The sequence below is a fragment of the Periophthalmus magnuspinnatus genome, chromosome 17 (genome assembly GCF_009829125.3).
Source record: "Periophthalmus magnuspinnatus isolate fPerMag1 chromosome 17, fPerMag1.2.pri, whole genome shotgun sequence".
NCBI classification, from domain to species: Eukaryota; Metazoa; Chordata; class Actinopteri; order Gobiiformes; family Gobiidae; genus Periophthalmus; species Periophthalmus magnuspinnatus.
In genome coordinates, this window is record NC_047142.1 from 15,789,754 (window position 1) to 15,815,458 (window position 25,705).

General features: G+C 37.7%; 2 protein-coding genes across 2 annotated transcripts in view; one reads left to right on the forward strand and one right to left on the reverse strand.

The window, feature by feature from the left end:
* Window positions 1-1,027: 1,027 nt before the first annotated feature.
* On the reverse strand, window positions 1,028-13,704 carry LOC117384751 (serine/threonine-protein kinase MAK-like). The gene is made up of 13 exons (XM_033981902.1): window positions 13,604-13,704; window positions 10,761-10,815; window positions 10,529-10,650; window positions 7,998-8,080; window positions 7,046-7,178; window positions 6,542-6,713; window positions 5,578-5,745; window positions 4,606-4,860; window positions 3,587-3,747; window positions 2,660-2,769; window positions 2,469-2,576; window positions 1,295-1,387; window positions 1,028-1,176 (listed from the first exon to the last, which is right to left on the reverse strand). Exons 1-13 carry the CDS (start codon window positions 13,702-13,704, stop codon window positions 1,028-1,030), a joined length of 1,710 nt encoding a protein of 569 aa, XP_033837793.1.
* Window positions 13,705-21,169: 7,465 nt separating this feature from the next.
* LOC117384950 (guanine nucleotide-binding protein G(olf) subunit alpha) overlaps window positions 21,170-25,705 on the forward strand; it is a 64,817-nt gene continuing 60,281 nt past the window's right edge. Inside the window, exon 1 of the mRNA XM_033982134.2 lies at window positions 21,170-21,885. Coding sequence (XP_033838025.1) covers window positions 21,444-21,885 — 442 coding nt within the window. The 5' untranslated portion in view covers window positions 21,170-21,443. The remainder of the gene's footprint in view (window positions 21,886-25,705) is intronic.

Below are 25,705 nucleotides of genomic sequence, written 5' to 3' on the forward strand. Positions count from 1 at the left end.
TTGCTATAACCCACATAATATGCCAATGGTTCAAATAAATAAATACACATACTTAAAACATTCACTTTATTATGCTGTAGCTTGTTTACACATGGCTGACATGCCTTGAGATTTATGAGGAGCTGAACATGGGAAAGGTCCTCCTATTAAGGCTCTGTGCTCAAACAACACGTCTCCTATTTAGTTCTTGGCAAAAGTGCAGTATTTGAGACTTCCCAGGAGTCTCTGGGGCAGTTTGAACTTCAAACTGCTCCAGCTCACAAAGAAATGGAGTAAAACTCTATGGCCATGTTTTGAATGTAGATTACTCTCTAGGATACATGTAAACTAAAGAGCAGCACAAAGTTACACTGTAACTTTTCTGGTTGGAAGCATGGCCTCAGTTTTGAGGTCCATGAGGTCCAACTACTACTAATGAAGAGCCCAGCAATTTATTATGTTTGTTTGTACAAGTGGATTATTTTTATATGTATGTATTTATGTGTGCTTCATTAACAATATGTACTGAAAAATCATGAGAAAAAGAGTCATGAATAGCACAAGTTTCCGCGTCTTCCCAAAGTGTTATGCTCAAATCTGTTGTGAGTGTCACAGTCCAGTGCGAGGCTACAGCCAGTACAGTGGAGAGCAGGGGTGGAGCACGGGGGGGCAGCAGAGAACCAGGGCTCCTCTATTTTTTTATTTGAATAGAGGCATAACAGAAACACATATTAAGTACAGCTGTTAAATAATGGCCTATTATTGATGCTAATAATGCAAGACTGTTTATCATCATTAAGGCTGGTGAAAATTGATTTTTTAAAATTCCAAAATACCACATAATTTTCTTTAAAAACTCCTCTCTGCCTTCAGCAGTAGCTCTGTCTGCTGCTACATGACAAGACAGCACAATATTCAGGGAGCCTCTTGATTAAAATAGAAAAGTCCTTATTTAAAGTTACTCAGTATTATTCTTATTATTTAAATATATATCTTTTGTCAAATTAATTTGACAAAAGACTCTATTGTCTTTAAACCATGTATAGAGTTATCGGTATCCTCCTCCATATTTGGCGGTCCAGTCCACTCGTCCGTGCACTGGGGCGAGATTTGAGCTACAACCAAATGTAGACTTCAAAATATGATTTGATTTTGGAGTTTCACTGCTGAAGGATTTGCTGTTCCATCTATTTTCATCTGGAGAAAGAGAGAGAATATTGCAGAAATAATGTTTAAAATTTATGAAAATGTATGTATGTATATGTAAGGCTTAATGTTAAAGTGCATATGCCAGGTTCCATTTTTAAAATGATACCTTCATTGGAGATAAATAGCTTGTATGAGTTGTCCTTTTTGGCTGTTGTTAACATCAAGTCTTTTTTCAAGTTGGTGGCAAAAGACAGATCAACTGAAACAAATCAGAGAGAAAAGTCAGTGAGCCAAACAAACCAGGGGTTGGTGTCTGTTACATCTGTCAAAGAGATTAGAAACAACAAATTAAGATATGCTTAAAGTCAACCATCCCCCCTAAAACATGTAACTCCCCCCAAAAACAAGTACGAATCTGTAATAAAGAAAGACATGTGGGAATCACCTCTACACTTTTGATGAGTTTTTATTTAAAGGTGCAGTATGTAACTTTCCTCATGGAAGCGCCACCATTTGCTTGTCTCTATGAAGATGTATTTGCTTTGCCTGGAATGTACTCCACAGAACTGTCCTGTAACTTGGCCTACTTGTCACCATGCAGAAAGATATGTTTAATACCCTCTGTGGAGCATTCTAGGCAGAGCAATAACATCTCCATGGAGATGAGACTGACCCTCCACCAAAAAAGTGAACTCTTCTGTGTTTGCCATGGTCTTGGTTGGCTTCTCTTGTGGCTGAGTGGCTTGCACACTGAGCAGTTTTTAAACATACAGTTTTAAACTTTTTTTTTAATCTTACATTTTTAACTTAATATTTTGGGATTTTGACTATCTAAGAAGTTTGTTTTTCCTGTATTCAAAGTGCCCCTTCTTGGAGATAGCTATGTTAGCCACCTAGCTTTGAAATACTACAGACCTTTTACACCAATGCAACGGACTGTCACCAAATATGGCAGAAGAGGTTTCAGAGGAAACACGAGGGAATGGTTGTCTCAACAACAACCAAAAATAACAGCGCATAGAGAGAGGCTTAGAGGAGGCTTTCCTGTTGTGACTCCAGAGTTCCCCTGACTCCCCCTGGACACTGCTGTGATGCTGCAGGACACAGAGGACAGAAACGAGGGACACTTTTGTCCTGAGGGCTGTTCCACACCCCACACTGCCTTGACCCTGGACATGATGACCCTGCCTTTTGAGACTTTTGTTTGAGCTTTCTATTATTATGAATACACAAATAAAACACTATAAATGAAATCATATTGATTGACAGACTGATTGATAAAGCCCTTTAAACTTCTACTGAACTTTAATATGAGACCATAAATTATATTTTAATCTTACCTATACTGAAGTCAGATTCTTGTCCCTTGGCTTTACATGAACTGGGGCTTCCAAACTGGTTCTTGTTGCATTTCTGTCTCTCTTTAGAACTGCTTTTTGGGTTTACACCTGAAATGAATTTTGATCAAATTAAAAATAATATTCCTTAGACTTAAACAAGATGAATTTATGATGAATTTATTTAGCCTCACCGGGGAGGTATCTGGACTGACGCAGGTAGTGCTGCTTTGCCGATAAAACTGTTAACTCAGATTTGTTCACTGGGGAATTGGTCTGTTGTTTTATAGATGCACTCGAAATCCTGCATTAGCACAAGAGACATGTTATTATTTATGTTGTATTAAAGGTGTACTCCATAACTTTTTGGTGCAGTGTTTGTCACTTGCTTGTCTCTATGGAGGTGGCATGGAGTTTTTTTTCAGATTAAAAGAATACCTTGAAAAACATGTGACTGAGTGGGCTTGCCTCTCCACAGATCTGACTTGTGACTTACTTAACCTAATGCTGTCAACTACTTGTCTTCATGAAGATAAGACAGTGGTGGGAAATATACTTTGAAATAATACCATGTAGTTTGCAGCCTAAATTCTGTGATCAGGTACTATTATGAATTCCTTTGATTTTAGGAAAGTGTCTGTATTCTGAATATCACCAAATGAAAAAGTAACTGTACCAGAATAAAGTTATTCAAATGCTGCATTCTGAATCCATATTTTCAACACTGGAGATAGGTATGTTTAATGCCATACTGTGGAACATTCCATGCAAAACAATGATATCTCCATATGGAAATCAGATACTAATCAGTATTAATACTAGTATCGAAATTATTTATTTTAATTTACTCATTTGAGAAGGTATCCATACTAAAAAAGTCACATTCACAGGACAGAAATTATTTCTGAACAGATTTAGAGCTGTATCAGAACAAGTATAAGACAACATAGACATTGCCTTATTGGAATTGGTGTTGAGTATCGATTCAATTCAATACTCAACACCGTTATTACTGAAATCGAGTTAGGCATTTTAGTATCGTGACAACACTATCATCGTGACAACACTATTATAGAGACAATAATAACAAATATGGGTCAATTGATAAAATATCTTCTTACTGTCTGTCCAGCATCCTGTTTTTTCGAGAGTTAGTAGTGGATTTTTTGTCTGTGTTATCAAAGCTGTCCATTGATCGAGAAGAAGTTCGGCTCCATCTGCGACGCACCGATCGGGCACTGGGGGCGCTGTTCTTTGCTCCAGTGTGAACTGCTTTAGCAAGCTATAACAATATAAATTATGATTATGATTATGATTATGTATTTAGAAAGAAATCCAAAATATGATAATTAAAAACACACAGTGACAGGTGTGGGTTTTAGAATAACTGTACAATAACTTTCAAATGTTAGTTGCTCACCCAAATCTGATTATTAAAGAAATAAGAAAGAAATAAGGTGATTTTGCATTTTTTAATTTCATTTTAAAGAGCCTTTATTGCACTGTGTTTGAGCTATGTTATAATGTTATTTCCTCTTCATAAACATATCTGGAGTAGTGGCTTGCTTCATTCGCACAGGTTTAACACAAAAATCCTGCATATTTAAGTTTCTCTGTTAAACTGAAAACACTGTTGTGATGTTATCAAGGGGTAATAAAGGAAATGCTGCTCTGTGTTTTTAAACTCCATACACCTTCACTTGAATCATTTTGATCGTTTCAGCCCTGGATTAAAAACTTAAAAGTTACAGCCTTTTTGAAACGGATATAATAGGCTTTCTATTGATAGTCTCAAGTAAACAAAAGGTAAAACAAAAGTATTCAAAAATAAAAGCAACAACTTAAGGTTTTTCAAGAGTAGTAAAGAGTAAAGCCGTTCAATTGAGGCTAAAAATAGCAGTTACAAAACTACCAATAAATGACATCACAAGGTGAAACAGAGCAACGTGTAAATGAAACAAATAATCTTATAAATCAAAAAAATATATAACTCTAAAAATTTGACAATAATCCAATTTTCAGTGTGCATGTAACCACAGTTCACATTTCAATAATCTGATCATTGCAAAGATCTGATAATGATTTTCAGTGTGCTTGTAAACATGGTTAGTGCTGCTCATAATCCCATATGCCCACTCACCTGTTGCTGTCTGTTTTTGACTAGACTGAGTGGCTCCTCTTCTTTGTAAGTTTCTTGTTGTATGATGTGCAGAGGGTGGAGAGGCTGTAGAGGAGGAGGGCTGTACTCTCCTGTCTCTATAGGAGATTTAACTTGGTCGTGAGAAGAGTCCGGGCGGGTCGTACAGAGAGACAGAGTCTGAACACTCTCTTCCAGAAACTTCGACTGGGCTTTAACGTTTGAAACTCCCACATGGAAGTACGGGTATCTGAGAGCCTGCAATACAAGAGGTTAGGATTGGCCAATAATTACATTTGAATGAATGTTGAGTTTCAATTCTGTCTAATGGTCAGTGATCAGTTTGGGTCTTTTGAATGGACAGGTTTACAGACTATCCTCTGTCCGTAAAAGCATGTGATTTGAACCCTGTTTTGTTTATGTTAAATACTAATACATACTAAAATATATAAATTAAAAACTAACTATTCCAAAGACACAACAGCAGTATTAATTTCTCTAACTGGGATTTAAGCATCAACATTTGTATGATATGCTGGGCGTAGAAGTGGGAAATGTTTTTGCAGATTTGCATGTTTTTACTTCAGAATTGTAAATATTGCCTATGATTTAAAGGTCGATTATGTCACTTTTCTGGTAAGGGTCTGCCATATGCTTGTCTCCATGGAGATGCTATTGATTTGCCCAGAAGGCTTTACAGTGTGTATTTTAGTGAGCAGAGTCTCTACAGTAGGGCTGCAACTAATGATTATTTTCACAAATTTTTCATGTAATTTTCATGTAATTATTGATCTGTCGATTACAAAATTATTTCAATTATCAATTAGTTGCACTTAGTCAATTAAGCCCTACTTAACGGAGACAGAATTTTAACATTTAATGCCATATTGAGGAACATTTCAGGAAAAGCAATGGCATCTCATTGGGGACAGGAAATATCAGGAAAGTTCCATAGTGCACCTTTAAATATGTTACCTGCAGAGCGCTGGGTCTCTTGTCGGGGTCCCACTGTAGCAGGTCCCTCATCAGAGCTATGGCATCATCACTGGCATTTGGGATCAGACTATGGAGGCTTGCAGGGACACACTTAGGAAAACGGAAGTTCATAGAGGAGGCCAGGTTATACCCCTGAGGCCAATCTGACTGAAATATAACAACCAATAGGAAGTGTTAAACATAACATGAAAAGTACAATGTTTAAAAATGATTTTGTCTTCCTCTGCACTGGTCTTTTTTTTATAACATCACAGAGAACAGAGGTGGGTAGAGTAGCCAAAAATTTACTCAAGTAAGAGTAACTTTACTCCAGTGTTACTCAAGTATAAGTACAAAGTAGCAGTCAATCAAATTAGTAAGACTAAGGGGCTCACTTATCAAGCATTTGCTCATGCATGCTTAGATAAATAAAGTTTGTAAAAAAAAAGACTATTATCACTATGTTGCTAACAGATCATATAAAGGCAAAGGAATAACAAGCAAATAGGGTTGTCAAAAGTATCGACAACTAGATACTAATTGATATTAAAATTTGTTTCAAAACTAGATAATGATATAGGCAAGTATCAATACAAAAAAGTCACATTCACAGGACAGAAATTAACCTTTCCTGAACAGCTTTAGAATGACCTTGAGCTGGATCAAAACAAGTATAAGACCACACAGACTAGTATGGACCACTATGGAACCTACCTGGACGACTGAAGGATTAAACAGATATAATATTACCACATGGTAATGTAAAATAAAGTACTATGGTTTAATGGTGAAAGTTCCATTCTTTTGTAAATAAAGAGTGTTTTTATTATTGTAGTATCAGAATTGGTATTGAATATCGAATTTATTCCTTAGTAATTGGAATTACTAAGGACTCTATTTCTTTAGAGATTTTAGTATTGTGACAGGTAGTGGACCCTACACCAGACAGGTCCATACATCCTACCTTTTTCAGCGTTCCCAGAACCTGGCAGATCTTAAAGATCTCGTCAACTTCACTGTTTCCGGGGAACAGAGGTCTGAGTGTATAGAGTTCGGCCATAATACAGCCTACTGCCCACATATCCACTGGAGAGTTATAGGATGTGGACTTGAGCAGGACTTCTGGCGCACGGTACCTGCAATACAGCAATATGATGCAAATGCATCATATTGTCAACATAAAGCTTTTGTCACTTGTAGATTTACTCACAGTGGGAAGAGTCACCAAAATGTTTACTCAAGTAAGAGTACTGTTACTTCAATAAAAATAAATAAATAAAATAAATTCAGTAAATGTAACTGAGTTCCAACTAATTCTGAAAATGCAAATGTGAAAAAAATGATAATAATATTAAAATTTAAACATAACCCTAAAAAATGTTTAATTCTGGATAATTCTGGATGTATAAGCTGTTTGTATAAGTCTATCAGTCAGGCGGTAATAACTTCTTCTTTACAGATAACTCACCATCTGGTGGAGACATAGTCAGTGTATGGAGGCTGGGAGCGGATTTCTCGAGCCAGTCCAAAGTCTGCGATTTTCACCAGCTCTGGGCCCATACACAGCAGGTTCTCTGGCTTCATGTCTCGGTGGAAATAACCTGGAGTATACCATATACCACACATATCACACACAGGTGGAACAAAGACAAAACACTGCCTTGGTTCCAAGTCTTGAGTCTCAAGTCCCAAGTCAGTGTCCCACAAGTCCAGGTCAGGCTTTGAGTTTCAAGTCCTTTCACGTCTCAATACCAAATTACAGAATACAATTACAGCTCTTTATTTTTCAAATTACATGAGTACATGTTCCTCTTTAACACTAAACGCTGAAAGTACATCTAACTGTCAGCTAAAGAGAAAACCAAAACCAATCAAGCCCACTCCTCTTACATCACATATAGCATAGACCACTACACTAAACAAGACTTAACATGAAGAAAAAAGGTGGAAAAAGATAGAGGCAATATGTACAGTATTTCTGATACAACATAAACATTATTTGAATAGAAAAAATGTACTTTTCAGAGTACTTTTCTAGCAGCATACTTTTACTCCTACTTGAGTAATATTTTTATTGGCATAACAGTACTCTTACTTGAGTAAAAGTTTTGGTTACTGTTGAGGAAAACAGCCTTTTCTTCTTGAGGACATTTTTTGGCTACTCTCCCCACCTCTGTTCACCAAATACACTAAGTACAATGTCAAAAAATGTCCAAAGTGGGCCCTCCCATAGATTTTAAATTATTACATGATAGCTGTCATAGTACATGTCGGCATCGGCCAGAAGCAGAGCCAATATGGATATCCAAATTTCAGTAAATGCACGTAAATATGGTGTAGGTTAATAATAATGTATGTGTTGTAGTACACATAGCCTCTTAAATAAAAGTGTGAAATGAGAGGTTAGAAAGGAGTCTTACCGTGTTTATGCACAAAAGCCAGACCAGTCAACACCTGAAACATTATATTTCTGATCTCATGCTCAGAAAACATCTTTTCTTCTCTGCAGCAGAAAAAAAGAAAAGAGAGAGAAAAAAAGAGGGAGAAAGAGAGCGGGATGGAGAGGGAAAGGGAGAGAGCAAAGATCAAGCAATGAACATGCCTTGTGGAGCAGTAGAGCATTTTAGTTGGGTTTTTGCACCACTCACAGATGTCTTAGGTTCTATTTTTATATTTTCCTTTTAATTAGAGTTGCAAGATTAAGGGCAATCAAATCAAAATTTCAATTTGAATGTAGGTAATTAGCAAATAATAAAAGCTGCAATTTTCAAAGTACCATAATTTCCTTCTTATTCTGCATAAAAACTGCTGACCCTGTAGTTAAGATCTCTACAAACATGTTCTGAATTGTGATTCTTGTATTAGTTTGTTAGTTCATGTTTCAGTCTTTTTGTTATTTCTTCTGGATGTGTTTAGAATTAACTTTGAACAGAATCCTATTATTAAAGTAGAACTAAACACTAAACCCATTTTTCTACTAAACTGTGTGTATGGTGTTTTAATAACTATTATCTACTGTCCCTTGTCATTTTTCTGGCCATAAATCTCTAAATATAAGCTTGTGCTGCCTTCAGTGGCCACTGCAATTTCCAGTAGTTGGTGACATCACACAGGAATGCCCTGATTAAAGTGAGGTGTTTCTGATTACCAACACCTGGCTGCAGGGGCGGAGTTTGAATGTGGACACCAAACACACTGTTCGTAATTGACCTTATACGGCCCCGCCCACTTTTGTCGTAATTGGTACTGCTCCTTCTTTGTGGTGTATCTTCCAGTTAAGCAGGAATCCTATTCATTTGAATGGAGAATTTCCTGCTAGATTGGTTTGTGTAAAATGTTTATGTAAGTAACACGTCAACAATGCATCAATTCTCTGGGAGGTTTTAAAATGGCTCTGTAGTCCCTATAGAACTTATTTGCTGTCAAGATTGGCAGCCGGAAGAAAAATAATACAAGCGCAAAGACGGTGGCGGCGCCCACAGCCACTTCCAGAATAAGGTGAATACCTCCAGACCCTGCCCCTCCTCCTCTCTCACTCTTTACTCTTTCAGTTTAGCAGCTCTATTTGAAATGTGGTTGTGCAAAGAGTTTAGTTCCCACTTTATTCATTTGGTCCCACTTTAAAACATAAATCACAAATATAATTGCAATTGCAATGTCAGAAAAATCGCAATTAGATATTTTTCCCAAATTGTTCAACCCTCATTTTAAATAATTTTCTTTTATTGTTCAGTGTGCTACACAAGTCATTGGTGGAAACAAAAGGAAAAGTAATTTTGAAAAATGTTACAGAAGACCTTTGTTGTTTTGACGTCCTGGCTGTTGTCACCTACCATTTGTGTGAATGTAGGAAAGTCCCTGTAATATCTGAAATAGAATGTTTCTGATGACAGATTCAGGGAACAACTTGTTTCTGTAAAAATCAACACCAAAACATTACAGTTCACAATGGCCCATATTGTTTCACCTTTTTACTAACAATGAAGCGTATTTACCATAGTTAAACATCTAAATGTAAGTCAGCATATTTTGATATTTGGTCCATGTGATTAGAAGGCAGGCGCTTAACAAATTGCTATCAGTGTCTCTGCATGACTGTTAGTACCATGATGCCCTTCTAAAATGTCCCAAGACTTTTTTTCCCCACATTTTTCAGGAAATACACAACTGTACCAAATGAAAAACTGTACAGAATGTGATAATGTTTTCAATGTTTTCAAGAAGATAATAGTCACAGATGAGAAATGATATACTCACTTATCTCATTCAACTGTGTAACACAAAGCCACAAAATGACTTCAAACTCACCTGATCCATTTTCTGCACATTGCCTTGAGATTTCAGACATTTTAAACATGACTTAGGCAATGTTTTCTATGGCACATGTGACACAGGTAAATACAGATTAAGACACAATGGGAGGAGCACAGTCACCCCCAAGAAGCTTGGAGTAGATAAAATGAATAAAATCACCTAAGTCTTATACTTAAGCTACATAAAATCACACTTAGGACAATAAATTATTTGCAAATATCTCATGACAGACTTTAATGGTCTTGGAAAAAAGAAAATCTTGTAAGAATTACTTATTTTGGCCATTTTTAGGAGGGTGTTGGCCATTGCCATAGCAATTAACAAAACAAAACCAAGTAAAGAAAGACAATAAACCGGAATTTAAAACCCAAACAATTCTCCATTTTCCCTCTATGACACAACTATCTCTTTGCATTGTTGGCTAATGCTAACAACTGTTTACTTTCAATGATACATTATTCTACAATCAGGTTAAGGTTAGGATCATGTTTAGGAGCAGATATTTTTGGTTAAATGTAGGACTTTTTGTAGGTTTGTAAACCGTGTCTTGGCAGAACTGCATTGGAGAATCACTTGGCTTGAATCTCTTTGTTTATTATTATATTGTACATAATGAATGCCAGTTAATGTGTCATACCTTTCTTTCATGAGCTGATAGAGGTTTTCCTTCATGTATTCAAACACAAAGTAGAGCTGGTCATTTTCCCTGATCACCTCCTTCAGTTTGACCACATTGGCGTGGCTCAGTTTCTTCAGAGACTATAAAGTAAATATACAATTTTAGACAAAATATCCAAAATTGAAGATGCAATAATTTGGCTGATGAGCTATTTTAAAAAGGAAGTGAGTCATAATTCTCTTATTCTTACCTTCACTTCTCTGAGATTCAAACATTCTTCCCAAGAAAAAAACTTCCTCTTCATTCTGTGTCAGGCAGAAAATGTGTAAGTATAGTCCATATAATTTAGCCTAGAATAGCACAGTAATGTATTTAGAGGTGGGTAGAGAAGACACAAACTGTACTCAAGAAAGAGTAACGTTACTTCAGTACAAAGTAGTCATCCAAGAAATTATTTAAGCAAGAGAAAAAAAGTAGGTCTATTTAACTACTACTTCATGAGTAACGTAAAGAGTAACTGTCAGGACATCACATCTGTTTTATGATTTAAGGTTAATATAATTTGAAGAACAAAACATTAAATAAGGCACACAATCTAGTATGTTCAAAGAATAGACATACAAATTTGAAAAACAACATCATATCTGAAGGAGCAAGAAACACAAATGTTCAAATTATTTCATATTGTCAACATAAAGCAACATAAAGTCAGTTATAAATTTACTCCCAATGGGAATAGTAACTAAAACTTTAATTCAAGTAGGAGTACCTTTACTTCAATAAAATAAAATATATAACTAAAGCGGGAGCAAAATTATGCTGCAAGAAAAGTACTCTGAAAAGCACAATTTCTTTAAAAAGTTACTCAAGTAAATGTAACTGCATAAATATAACTGAGCACTACCCACCTGTGCATATTAATAAAACATCACTGACAATTAGAAATGACTGAATCTCAATTTTGATAAACTGCACAGCTCTGATATTAACAAAAAACAAACAAATAAATAAATAAAATAAAAATAGTTCTGTCTCCTCTCTGTTAATTATACATTCGTAGACAACAGCAGCTTGTACATGAGAGGCTTGTATCATCAGCTCTGCTATCACTGTCTTAATTAACTGTACTTTGAGTCCACATAACTCTCCCTTGTCTCTGTATGAGACACTTTCACTGTCGTCACTGGGGTCGGCTTACACGATAACCTTACATTTACAAGCAGGACCTGCTCCAGCCCCAAATCATTCAATATTCATGTTCTGATTCTGCCATCCTACTCTTTAAGTCCAATTTCGTAAAGGAAACTGCCCTACATAGCAGAAAGCTGTTTAAATGTTCTAAATATACATGTTCTGTTCGACAAATACTACAACTGCTATTAACAGTAGTAGTAGTATTTGTTGAACAGAACTTAGCACTTACTTCATGTGATTCTATCAACAGGTAGTAGTAGTAGTAGTTAGTAGTAGTAGTAGTAGTAGTAGTAGTAGTAGTAGTAGTAGTAGTAGTAGTAGTAGTAGTAGTAGTAGTAGTAGTAGTAGTTAGTTGTAGTAGTTAGTTGTAGTAGTAGTAGTAACTGACTAACTGACGGATTCTCTGACCTTCGGGACCACTGCTCTAACCTTTGAGCTACACTTGCTATAATATACTTGTTGCGCCTTTTTAATATACGTAAAGCTATAGGTCTGTTTATTGCAGATTTAACAACAAACACTGCATTGCATTTTAAAAGCAAAGATGTAGATATTTTTAAAAGAAGACATTGTGCTTGCGTCTGTTATGTAGTTATAATCTATGACACTCATGGATCATTATCTTATAATTTGGATATTTAAATTACTCAGACAAGTGTGAAGTGGCTGGGATCAGGTCTTCCAAATCCGAGGCCTTGGTTCTCGACAGGTGGCTTGCACTCTCCAGGTGGGTGGAGAGTCTCTGCCTCAAGTGGAGGAGTTCAACTATCTCGGGGTCTTGTTAACAAGTGAGGGAAGGATGGAGCATGAGATTAACAGGCAGATCAGTGCAGCGTTTGCAGTGATGCGGCCACTGTATTGGACTATTGTGGTGAAGAAGGACCTGAGTTGAAAGGCAAAGCTCTTGATTTACCGGTTAATCTACATTCCTACCCTCACCTACGGTCATGAGCTTTGGGTAATGATCGAAAGGACAAGATAGCGGATATGAACAAAAAAAAAATTAGGAGCTCGGAGTAGAGCTGCTGCTCCTCCACGTTGAGAGGAGCCAACTGAGGTGGCTTGGGCTTCTGTTCCGGATGCCTCCTGGACGCCTTCCCGGGGAGGTGTTCCAGACATGTACCACCAAGAGGAGGCCCCAGGGAAGACCAGGACATGCTGAAGGGACTACGTTTCTCGGCTGGAATGGGAACACCTTGTTCCAACACCTTGTTGGAATGAGGGAAGTCGGGGAATCCCTGCTTATGCTGCTGCCCCCGCAAACTGGCCCCGGATAAGAAGAAGAAGATGGATGGATAAATTGCAATATTGATCTGATTTAAAATGACTGCCATGTTAGAAACCTGAGGTGAACAATGGGAGCTGACGTCGCCATAAACGTCATGACAACAAAGACGTCGGCAGGTCATGCTAGTGAGTAGCAGATTTTTTTTTTCATTCATAGCAAAATGACTACATGATGCTCCCAAATCCTAGGCATATCAGCGTTTAAGAAAATAAAATTGCTGAATGAAGTAAGTACAGAGCAGTGGGCGTGTTCAAGTGGTGGAGAAAATTAAGAGAATAAAGATTACTCAAATATGCAAAAATTGCTCCAAATACAACTTCGAGAGGGTAAATGAGAAGGGAGACAACTAGTAAACAACAAGTAGTTAAAAGCAGGTCTGCTTTAAATACATTGCATATCAAACACAAGAGGCTCTTTAATTATCTTAGAAACTATTAGTGATTGTGTTTCTTATCATCCACATCTTACTGCTGCTAGCTTTGCAATTTATTTGGAAAGGACAATAAACAACACAGATACAGGTGGAGTAAAACCTCTAGGTGGTTGGTCTGAAGCTAAAAAATATTGCACAACATGACTTCACTAGAATAAAATAGGAATGTTATATTTACCTCTTAATAGCCACAAGCTCTCCTGTCTCATTGCATTTGCCCAGTAACACACTCCCATACGTTCCATCTCCAAGTTGCTTTAGGGTAGTGTATCGATTCATTTTGCATGACAAGTGTTAATTCTCTTCAATACATCTCATAGTCCAATAGTAGCAAAACCGGCATGGCTCCTATTTCTTCTATTGTCTAAAACAAAACAAAAACAACAGGGATTTAGCTTGAATTTCTACAAACAATTGAACAGGTAGCGTTGTTTACCTGGCTGGTAGCTAATGGAGATCTGAAGCTTCACCTCTCAAGGGGATAAGCCTGCGTGGTTCACAGAGCAATTGGATTAATGACGTGTCCCTGTCTAACGCACAGGGCCAGGAGACGAATGAAAGCCGGAAGACTGCAAAGTAAAGTCTGGACAAGTTGACCCAGTATTAGTTTAACCCTGTAGCACATTTTATTTTTCTTCATTAATGTTTATGCAAATTACAGTAGTAGCTTAGAGAGTTCAAAATGTGTTTTATCTGACATTTTAGCCAGAGATGCATTCAAATACAGTTACTCAGTTACATTTACTTGAGTAACTTCTAGCAGCATACTTTTATTAACTCTTGAAGAATTAGTAAAAGTATGCTGCTAGAAGTATTATTGAAGTAACAATACTCAACAAAAAGTTTTGGTTACTCTCACCACTGTAAGTCTACAAGTGACAAAAGCTTTATGTTGACAATATGAAATGATTAGAACATTTGTGTTTCTTGCACCGCTACTTCAGATATGACTAAGTTTTTTTAATTTTTGTGTCTGTCCGTGGAAAATACCAGATTTTGTGTATTATTTAATGTTTTGTCCTTCAAACATTCACTTCAAATTATAAATCAAATGTTATGTGCTGACAGTTACTCTATATGTTACTCTTACGTGAGCAGTAGTTTTCCCAAATACTCTTACACTAAAGTAATTTCCTGGACCACTACTTTGTACTTCTTCTTGAGTGATATTATTCTGAAGTAACATTACTCTTTCTTGAGTGCAGTGTTTGACAACTCTACCAACCTCTGATTTTAAAGCAAACACGTGTGCTAAAATGTGCTAATTGAAATTCAGTGAAATCATTATGTTTCTTCCTGAAAAAGAGGTATGCTATAAAATTACAAGTGACTGTGAGGTGTTTAGTGTTCATAAAATAAAACAAAACAAAATAAAATAAAATGCATTTGACACTTTAAAATAACTACACCCTAATAAATAGCCCTAATAAAGCATTACAAAAGATATAATGAACACAAATAAGAGATGAGAGGTGGCATTATGTAAAAACAACATTTGTAAGCTTCTACCATGTTATAATGTTGTTCCCTCATCAAAAACATGCCAGAAGAGGTTTTAGATGTCATCCATGTCCCATATCTAATGAGATGTGCAATAATTTCATCACTGAAATGCCGATTGTAATGTGAATATCGCTCTGAAGCGGGGATGACTTTGCACAGACAGCAAAGAGAGGGGGACCTCAGAGCATCACAAACAAAAGTGAAACTTATTAAACATGTTAATACATTGTTTTCAGCTAATATAGCATGTTCAAAACAATGAAAAGTAATGGGGTGATCTAAATATGTTACGTGTTAGCAGTTAATACCCTATACTCTTTAAGGCTGGTACAAACCCTAACTCATAACCTTCATTTATTATTAAGTCTGTGTTCATTTTTTATTAAAGCTATAAGCCTTAAGATGTTGTTATCATTAAGTTATACTTAGCATTTCTAGGATTTATGTAGTAGATTCTGCCACGTTTTCTGCCAGATTTTATTAGTAGTGTTAATTAACATACAACTAAAGGGTAGCCTATATTTGGCCTACTTACCATATGCCCCTCTTGCTGACTTGATTCCATTATTTGTACGTCATTCATTAATTAGACACTTCCTCCTGCCTTTATATCCAATTAACACACTACTCCAGCAGGATTTGAACTTGACAGACCTAGACATAGGTAAAAGAAGACCAAGTAATCAAGGTAGGGTCATTAGGAGCATTAACTTTAGCAGCTCCTCAGCTCAGCCACACTCCGGTGCCCTGGGGCAGACTGTTGAAAGTTTGGCTCTGGGTTGCCAGGTGTGGGGTTTTCCTGCCGAATTGGGCGGCTTTTTAAGAGTTGCCGTGGGTGAAAAATATTGTCTGTGGGTTTGGCCAGAGCTATTTTCTATGTAAGAAGTACTCATTTTAATACAGTTGTTATTCATCAGATTTTCATACACTCTTGTGCAGGCATAAACTTAGACTTGACCTTGTATATCCTTGAGACTGAACATAAGTGTGCAAATTGCAAAACAGTACTTCGTGCCACCTCTGTCTCTAAGCCTTATTGATACTTTGCAGCTGAAGTTATCAACATTCCCTGGAAATGTGATGAAAACTATTAGCGTGCTCTGTCTGAAGCTTTATTTTAAGACAGACATAACTTAAGCTGCATAAAGAAGTGGACTAAGGGAGTGTGACATCGCCCACAGCGCTCAGCTCTAGTCAAATGAAAGCTTATCGAGGCTAGCAGCCATAATGATGCACAAATTTGGAGCCGAGTCCCTTTTTTGGAATTCTGACCATGAATACAATAGCTGAAGGTAACGTCCTTTCCCGCCCGCACCACTGGTTTAGCAAGGAGTGAGTACTTAGCAAGACTGAAGATGCCGAATATGGCTGTTATTAATGTTAATATCTTGATTTACGGCTACACCAGCATAATAAAAAGATCAGGATCATGTAGAGAGGGTTAATCCGAACATTTTAAGACCAAAATGACGAGCCTGATAGCAGCAGTTACAGAGAGAGAGATGACAGTTTCTCAATGGAAAGTGACTTGGAGACAGAGTTGATGGAGCCCTGAGTGCGCCCATGTTCATTCATATATACAGTCTATGGTAGGGATAATATCCTTTTTAGGGCCAGTGCACTTGGCCAAATGAATGCAACATACACAGGTCAGAACTCTTATAATATATAACCTGTAAATGAATCTATATAATCTATACATGAATTTTAAAAAAGTAAAATGTATTACATACATGTTTGCCTGTGGTATTGTAGAAATTTGACTGCTGCATTTTTTGGTTTTTTTTTTGGGTGATGGCCTCCATTTCCAGTGGCATCCAGCAACACGTGTTCAAAGAGGGTCAGCTCTATGTTCCCACAGCTCTATGTCCATATGTTTGTTAGAACCTTTTTTCAAAAATGTTCCAATCCCACAGCTCTATGTTCTCATACTTGATAGGTTGTAGGGTTATGGTTAAGATTAGGGCCTGGTTTTAAGATTATGGTTAAGGTTAAGGCCAGGGTGAGGGTAGGTGTTATGGATTTACTTTCAAAAATATGTAAGAAAATAGTATTGGGTGCTGGAACACTGCCTGGCTGTTTTAAATGGAAATTCCTATTTTTGCACAGTGGATTTGGCCTCCGAATTCTACAACATCCCGATGGCGGAGGAAGACAAAAAATGCAGTGTTCTGATGGGACTATGCAAGTATAACCGTATGCTGGGAGGACTATGAGGAGGATTGGTGCTGGTAGTGTAATTTAATGGGGTCATCTGTTAAGTCCTTGGGCCACATAATAGACAAAAATGATGTTGTTGTGGACCATAGTCACCCATATCATTCAGCTCCAACAAAATGAAGCCAACTGAGGCTAGTTTGGAGCTTACATCCAAAGATTTAGAAATCTGAGTGCCTGTATCATAGCAACCAAAGAGCCATTCAGAGGTCAAAGTATTGAAGGTAACAGCCCTACACCACTGATTTGGCAGGGGTGAGCATTTAGCAATGCTGTCAATCAAACCTGCTACTAAACCTGGTGGAAGCGACCTTCGGGAAAAAGGCACCTCATTGTATCTTGCTTATTTGTAGAGCTTGTTAATAACATTTTAAGCCCAAAATGATAAGGCTCAGAGCAGCGGTTATAGAGACAGGGGCAATATTTTTTCAATTCCATTGAAATATATAGTCTATGCTGTGGACCCAGACAAAGTAGAGGTCATATCCAAAATGACAAAGGCTACACGCATGGAAGATGACAGGTGTACGAACTCAGTGAAAAGAATAAAGTGATTCCCGGGCATGTTACTATACTGTCAGCACATTACCCCGAGCTGTTTTAGTTTAGCCAAGCCAGTGTTTGCCCTTATATCTGGCCAACAGATACATGGCAGGATTCTTCTGAAAGGGGAAGCCTTCTGATTTTACAGAGAAGCGTGAAGTTTCATTGTGAAAACTCAAAAACAGCCTTTTAAACAGTCTCGTACTCTCACACCCAATTTCCATCAGCCACTGATTCTGTCCACTGATGCCTTGTTAGATGGGCTTGGTGTTATTTCAGGTCCCTCCAGGTGAAAAGAAAGCCCACACTATCACATTCGCGAACAAAACATTAAGCACCTCTCAAAGGTGATTTTTTCATTCACCTTATAGACTGATAACAATTCTCTAACTTACATGACATGGCTCCTTACACGTTAAAAAAACAAACCAAAAAAAACCCACATCCCCAGGACTAAGAATATTGTGACAGACGTGCTCAATTGTCAGTCAATCAGCTTGGGACAGAGGCCAAGGCTGTTGCCCCAGATACTATCCAAGATGCATTCCACTTTAAAGTCCAGTGTCACGGCGTAAAGAGAGCCACAGCCCCTCAGTTAAGGCCCACCTGTACTAGGTGATCTGTTGAATACTCACAATGAATGGAAAACTGCAGTGAAGACTAGAGTAGTGCAGTTCATTCAGGCTGTTCAGAACCTGGTATCCCCAGGACAAAACCACTCCCCGTCTTTACTATGGTGGAGCTGGAGCACGGTCAAGAAACCATCCATCCCCACCATTTCAGCACTTGACCCCTTTGTCAATCATAAAAAAAACACTCATCAAGAGGAAAGAGAGTAACATTTGATCCAAAAACCATGGTCCTGTTGCCAAAGCTGTTTGAGAGACTTACAAGCCTAGAGTGAGTTATCTACAGAGTCACAAATCTCCAATCAGCAAACACAAAAGACATTAGTTTGTGCTCCCTGAAAGAGAAAACACTGGATGCCATTCATGATATAACACCAAGGGCAGGCAAAGACAATGAACCTCGCAGGACAAAGATTTTTCTGGGCAGAAATGGATATCGACATAGTGCCGCCAGAGGTGCATTTTAGCTAAGACCCCAGACCCATCTGCTTATGTTCCCCTAGAAAGTATTTGCACTTTTGCACCTATGACGTTAGTGTGCTTAGAGTTCTGGAGTGCAGAGGACACAGCACTCAGTAGATGTTCTTGTAGCCTTAGATCATTTTACCTTACCCATGCTTTCCCATGCCCAAAGTAAACAGTTAAACAAAAATAGACAACAATTGTCTTGATTTGCCATTAAAATGTAAACAAAATATATATATTACCACACTTTAAACATATATAATTGTCCTTAGTAATATTGTAATTACACGGGAGTTGCTATGAGGAAAGCAGAGGGGAGATGTGTGTGTAATTGTGAGACCTGGAGTGGCTGTACACTGATATTTTTGTGTTTCACACTGTAAATCTCCTCCTGAAAGGCAAACCCCTGTGTGTGGCTCAGTTCATCTGTCTACACAAAACGACGCAGTTTGCTCGCTGGTCAGCACTGACACGCTGGCTACAGTAATAAATATGACAAAATATCTACTTTCCAACACGGATCAGGACCAGGTAATTGTTTATCCGATCGTTAAAATATAAAACATAAATGTGTTTCTGGATAAATCAGCTTTAATTTGAAGGTAAGTTTTAAAAGCATTTGTCCTTTGTCATTCTTAACAAATTGTTTAAGTTAAGCCCATAAAATGAAAAAAAAGAAAGAAAATAGTCCATTTTAAGGTTACTACTATTTTAATTGTTGTTGTTCCTGTTATTGTTCCTGTGTATTATAAATTTGGGATGGTAAAAACAATCTTGTAGATTACCTTTAGAAATGCAGTGGCAAAGAAACTGATCATTTGACATGTCTGTGAAAAGACCCTTCACAACAAAGATAGCGGCTAAACAAAATGACAAAAAAGACATTTATATTTTCATCAATAACACACTTTATTCACAAAGATTTTCCATCTTGACGGCATAAGTCACCATGTTTCAACTTTTATTTGGTCAATAATGTATTTAGAAATGTAAAATAAAAATAATCATTTGACTAGTCGAAAAATGAATTAGTCGACTGCTAAACTAATTGTCAGTTGAAGTCCTATTTAACCTTCTTCCAGAGTACACTTGGCCATTGCAAAAGTGCTCATCTCCGACTGGCGTGGACTCGCATGGGAACACTTTGGAATTCCCCTGGAAGAGTGTCTAGAGCCAGTGGGATGAGGGAAGCTTGTGCAGCTCTTGATTGCTAATGACACTGAACAGTGTTGGCCACTGACTGTGTTGGCATTATATTATTGTTATTATTTTTTTTTTCCAAAGGTTTACATAGTAACATTTTTCAAAAGTGTCAGCATCAGTGGAACAATATTAAAAAAATAAAGACAGAATTAAACAATGCAAAATATAAACTGAAGCAACACATGAAAAGTGAACCAGTGCAACTTTAGGTCAGGTTTAGTCTTATAATAAACATGTTATAGCTCTGATAAATGTACTCAGAAAGAAAATAATTTGTTGTGAAAATGTTTATAAGAACCTATATTTAACAAGAGCAGTGCTCTATACTTCTCAAAACAAATGTGTTTATTGGCATATTCTTCAAAGAGGCTTTCTGCTCCAAATTTCTGCGCAGTGCATCATGTTTTATTATAATACTCAATCATTCAGCATCTTGAGACAAATAGTTACTTTGATCTATTTTACGGTTAACGTATTCCCACTGCAATAATTTAAAGTAACTATTATATTATCTAATGTATCTATTTAAAAGGAGAATTATCTAATAATTTCAATCAGCTGTTTTAGGGGCATGTGTTTTACAATAGCGCCATCTTGTGTCCTACAAAATACTGCATGGACTTGCGTGCATCTGTATATATTAAAAATGTGATAAATTTTTACATTTATTTTATGTTAGAGACTTATGCTGTATACAAATACATATTTTATTTTAATTTGCATTTATGCTACAACAGAGTAATTCCAGTCCAGTCAGGATGTGTGCGTAAAGAAACATTCAGTTTAAATGTTGATATGTTTTTGCCACAGAGTTTAAATTGGTCATTTTATAATTATCCAAAATAACTGATGAATAGCCCACACTTTCAGATTACTCTAAATGAAAGCTCGTGTTTTAAAGCGATGCAATAGCAGCGTGTGACATAACTGTTCCTGAAGTGGTTCAGTGCTAATGTGATCCGCCTGAATGAAGAGAGTCTAAGGCGATGACAAGACAAGGATCAGACAGCGAATATCTGCTGCAGACACCGAGGCATGAAATGCGAGGAATGACAATCATGAGCAGCATTCTCCAAATGGCCATGCTGTAGTAACATGACGTGCCGTGCATTGCACCTAAGCGCGTGCAGTGAGATTGTAGAGTGCGTGCGCAGCTCATAGGCGCCTGTTTCTCACAGCCTGTGTTTTCGGTTACTTACGGTAAGGTGGACCCGCAGTGTCCACTAAAGGATCAGGTGATCCACTAACTACGACGCCAAGGCTGACTGGGGAAAATGCAAAATGACATATAGCAAATGTCGGAGCGTAATTCATTCACGTTTCGGGCTCAAACTGGGATTAAACCGCACGGCTGGAGCTCCAATGTAACGATGGCGCGTTAGGGCTGGTAGCGCCACTGCGATTTTTGGATCTTTTAATTTATGAGAAATCCCATTCACAGACACATATTGTTTCAACATGGGGCTGTGCTACAGTCTGCGTCCCCGGCTCTTCGGGGACCTGAGCGGCTCTATCTCAAACGCCACCTCGGACTCGGAACAGCCGCCGGACGCCGCGGTACCGAGCCGTGCCGGGGCCGCTCGCTCGGAGGACACCGCCGGGACTGGGGAGACCTCCGCGCTGCGCCCCGGGGAGCACCGCCGAGCGGACACGGGCACCGACGGCGTGCTGATCCAAAACGGAGGCGGCGGAGGCAGCGGAAAGGGCACGGGCAAAGAGCGCGGCCGCCGCTTACAGCTGCTCCAAAAGACTAGCGCACAGAAGCAGAAAAACTGGGATAAATTATTGGTGGAGGAAAAGGAGGCCGAGAAGGAGGCGAAGAAAGTCAGTAAAAACATTGACAGGGCACTGAAGGAGCTCAAGCGGGAGTACAAACAGACGCATCGACTGCTGCTGCTCGGTAGGTCGCGTCCTGCCTGTTGTTGTTAGACAAGGCGTTTATTAATAGAAACATACGCGCACTGGCCTTCCAGAAATTGTGTCAGAGCCGAGGCCTGTGCCACATCTGTGTCTGTAGCAGACCCCCGCTGCTCTAAAGACAAATGATGAAGGGAGCGCTGTCCCTACTCCCCCATGTTACATACAGGCTCGTTTATTAATGTGTAGGGCCACTTATGTTCATAGCCTCTGTGTAGATACTGTGGAATAGCCTAGCAACCAACCCCGGTGTGGCTCCAAACACTAGCATTTCTCTGAAGGCAGTGTGGCCTGTGCCTCACGGGGACAGTCCACAGCAGCCCCTATGTTTGTATATGTTAAGGACAGTGGATGGGGGCTTCCATAGCTCACCTGTGGCTGTGCTGGAGGAGCCTGGAGTCAAAGCACACCAAAATCAACACATGAAAAGCGGCCAATAGCCAAACAGTGTTTTCCTTTTATAGTCATATAAGAGTTATGTAAGATATTAAGGCCTGGTTTGGGCTGTGACACCTGTCTGATGACTTGGTACTGCCCACTATACGTGATCTTCGGTGTAGAGTGACAAAGGCTCAGGACAACAAGAGAATGAGGCTGTTGTACATCTCCAGTTTGACACAAACTGGAGATGTACAACACTGACACACTTCTTATAGCTACTGAACTAGCTACAGAATAAAGGATATCAGTAACATAAGTCAGCTGTTGTAGACTGATGGTGAGTCAAATCAGGCTCTGACAATAATCACTAAAGTCTATTTTAAGTCACTGTATAATATTACACTATTATGGTTTTAGTGTAATGTTCACAGCTCCATCTACAAAGGTTGTAAAGATTAGTGGCATTTGCACCAATGATAAAACACGATAGTAACCAATCAGGATATGCAAATAAAACATTCCCATCAGATATCATGTTATATGCCAATGAAACTGTTCTAAAATTGAATAATATGTACACTCTATAGAATAATACAATAGGTCTATAATATTAACAGCTTTATGTTGAAAAATACCATATCAAAAATCCTGATCCTAGTCGACAATATATTATGTTCCTGCTATGAATGGTATTTTATCACTGTAAACATTAGTAGCAGTACACACAAGGTCATTCTTTCTACCTATTTTGGGTTATTTTGAACCACCACAGATCAGCCATTTTTGAACTTTTCACACCCACCACCATATCAATATATTTGTTTTTCCAAGTGCCTTTAAAGTTTAAACAGCACCTCAAAATGGTAGAAAGTCCCCATTATGGTTTGCCTTTCTTTGCTGGCATAACAATTAATAATAACAAATCATAGAAAGTAAAATTTAGTAAAATTTATTGAGTGATTATTATTGCCCATGTTCAACAACTGGTCTACTGTATAATTTAGCTCTGTTGCATTTCCAGAAGGCATAGTGTTCAGGGCTGTGTGAACAAGGCTAGCACTAAATATTGAAGATGCTACACCCACTTTGAGTTATTTATCACTGTGTCTGCTTAAAGAGGAACAGTTAACAACATGGCTATAATTCACTTATGTTTAATTTGGGCTTGGGTCAACGTTACACGCAACATTTTCAGTAAGATTTATATCAATATCAAAATCAATATCACAATGTTATTTGATAATGATCTGCCATGTTTTTTGCAAGATTTAGTCATATTTATTTGGGGTTTTGGATAATATTCCATAAATTAATAAGTAATGACAGTGAAATTTCATACCAAGTACTAAAATTCTAGATTGAAGTCTACCAGTAAATCTTGACTAAACCAAGCAGAAAATAGTTATTTAAAGCAGGCCTATTATGCAAAATTGACTTTTCAGAGCTTTTAACTATGTATTTGGAGTGATTTGTGCATGTTTGAGCAATCTTAAATAGCAATATTTCCGATCAACTCCCATTTTTACCGCCACTGTTTCACGCCCACTGCTCTATACTTACTTTGGATTTGTCAGTGTCACATTATTTTGGCACAAATGAAAAAAAATAATCATGAATGTGTGATGTGCAGCTATCTAGCCCTGTCACTATAACACATTTTTAAGCACGATATATTCCTCAATAGAAATATCAGGATAGAAACGATGAAACTGCTTTATGCCACTGACACAAAGCAAGATAATCCCAGTGAACCCATTGTAAAATAGACATTATCATTTAAAGGCAATAAGCTGCAACAAATAAATAGTAGAATGAACAAATAACTAGACATAAAAGTTATTTATTCAACCCTCTGCAGCTCAAATCGTATCATATTATAACAAAAATAACAAAAATGTCCCCATTATTGAAAAAAAAAAAAAAAGCACACACGATAAATGTTAAACTCCAAAATATATTGTTCGGGCTTTCATGTATTGAACGATAAGTTGTGATAGTAATTATTGTGCCCTTCCAACAGAAGGGCCAACAACTACACTGCTCTTTTTTGTGTGTGTTTACGTTTAGAGTGACATTTGCCTCCATTGAACACTGCAGTTTGTTTCTTTTATTAAGTTGTTTTAGATCAATATCGCGATAGCACTGAAATGTCATATTGTTAATGTAAATAACATAGTTGGGCTCAGTACATTTTGGCTTGTCTTTGATCGATATACAGCAGTTGTTTGCTTGTTTTCATATTTATTGATATTTTGCAAATTCACCACATTATAAGCATAATTTTGGACTTTATGCTTCAAATTTCATGTTACTCGTTTAAGCTCTTCACTGCTGTGCTTGCTGCTGTTGGTTTACATTGACAGTTATACAACCCAAGGTGAGCAGCTTAATTTCCTGTGTAAATATCTTTTAGCATGATGCACAGGAAGCTAGTGGCTAATGAAGTCATGCAGGAAGTAGCACACTTCACCTGGGCCATGCTTCTCCTCCTATATAGCATTACTTCAGCCTGTCATTACGGCTTACAACTAGCCACTTTACTACTACTACTGTTATTATTATTGTCTTAGCTAGCACCTGTCATGGGAGGCTATTAGCTCTATTAGCGTTAGCCGTGGCCCTGTGTGGCTTCACTTCAGAGAATAGAGAAGCCTGTGGGACGTTATACCCATCTTGTTGCATGCCACAAGACAAAGGTGGTAATCTTTTATTGTCTATGCTAGTTTTTTAATGTAAATATGGCCAGTAATCAAATATTAACCATGAATCATTAAAAGGCATCTGCACATTGACACTTACAAACTGTCCCACTGTCACTATTTTAAACGAAAATATAGTCACGCTTCGAATTATTCTTGTGGTCAGATATTTTGTTATATTAAAAAAGCATATAGTTAACTTATTGTCACCTTTGCAAATTATATTACTGTTAAGAGTAGCAGTCAGCGCAAATGAACCAGATTTTTTGTTAATATGGAGGCACCGAATTAGTTATAAAAGGGTTTGGGAAATTTCAATATGTCTGTTAGCTCTATTAGCATTAGCAGTGGCCTCACTTTAGAGAATAGAGAAGCCTGAAGGACCGTATACTGTGCAGTTTTCCAGTAGGATTCTTGTTGCATGCCACAAGACTGAGGTGGTTAGTGTTCCTCTGAAAATGGACACCTCTCGAAAGGTGTAGCATTTCAAGGCGACATACGTGAGCTAATCTGGGTCACTTTATCTGTTTGTATTTGCAGTAACTATTTAGCAAAAACCGGTACATACAGCTATTGTTTATGGTTCAGGCTATTTTTAGATTCACTGTTGAGTTTTGTATTGTTAGTTGAATTATAAACGTGCAAGTTCATTTTGGAGTAGTGGAAGTATGTGTCAACTGTTTTAATATTTAAACAGTCACATGTTTGTAGTATTTGCTGCAA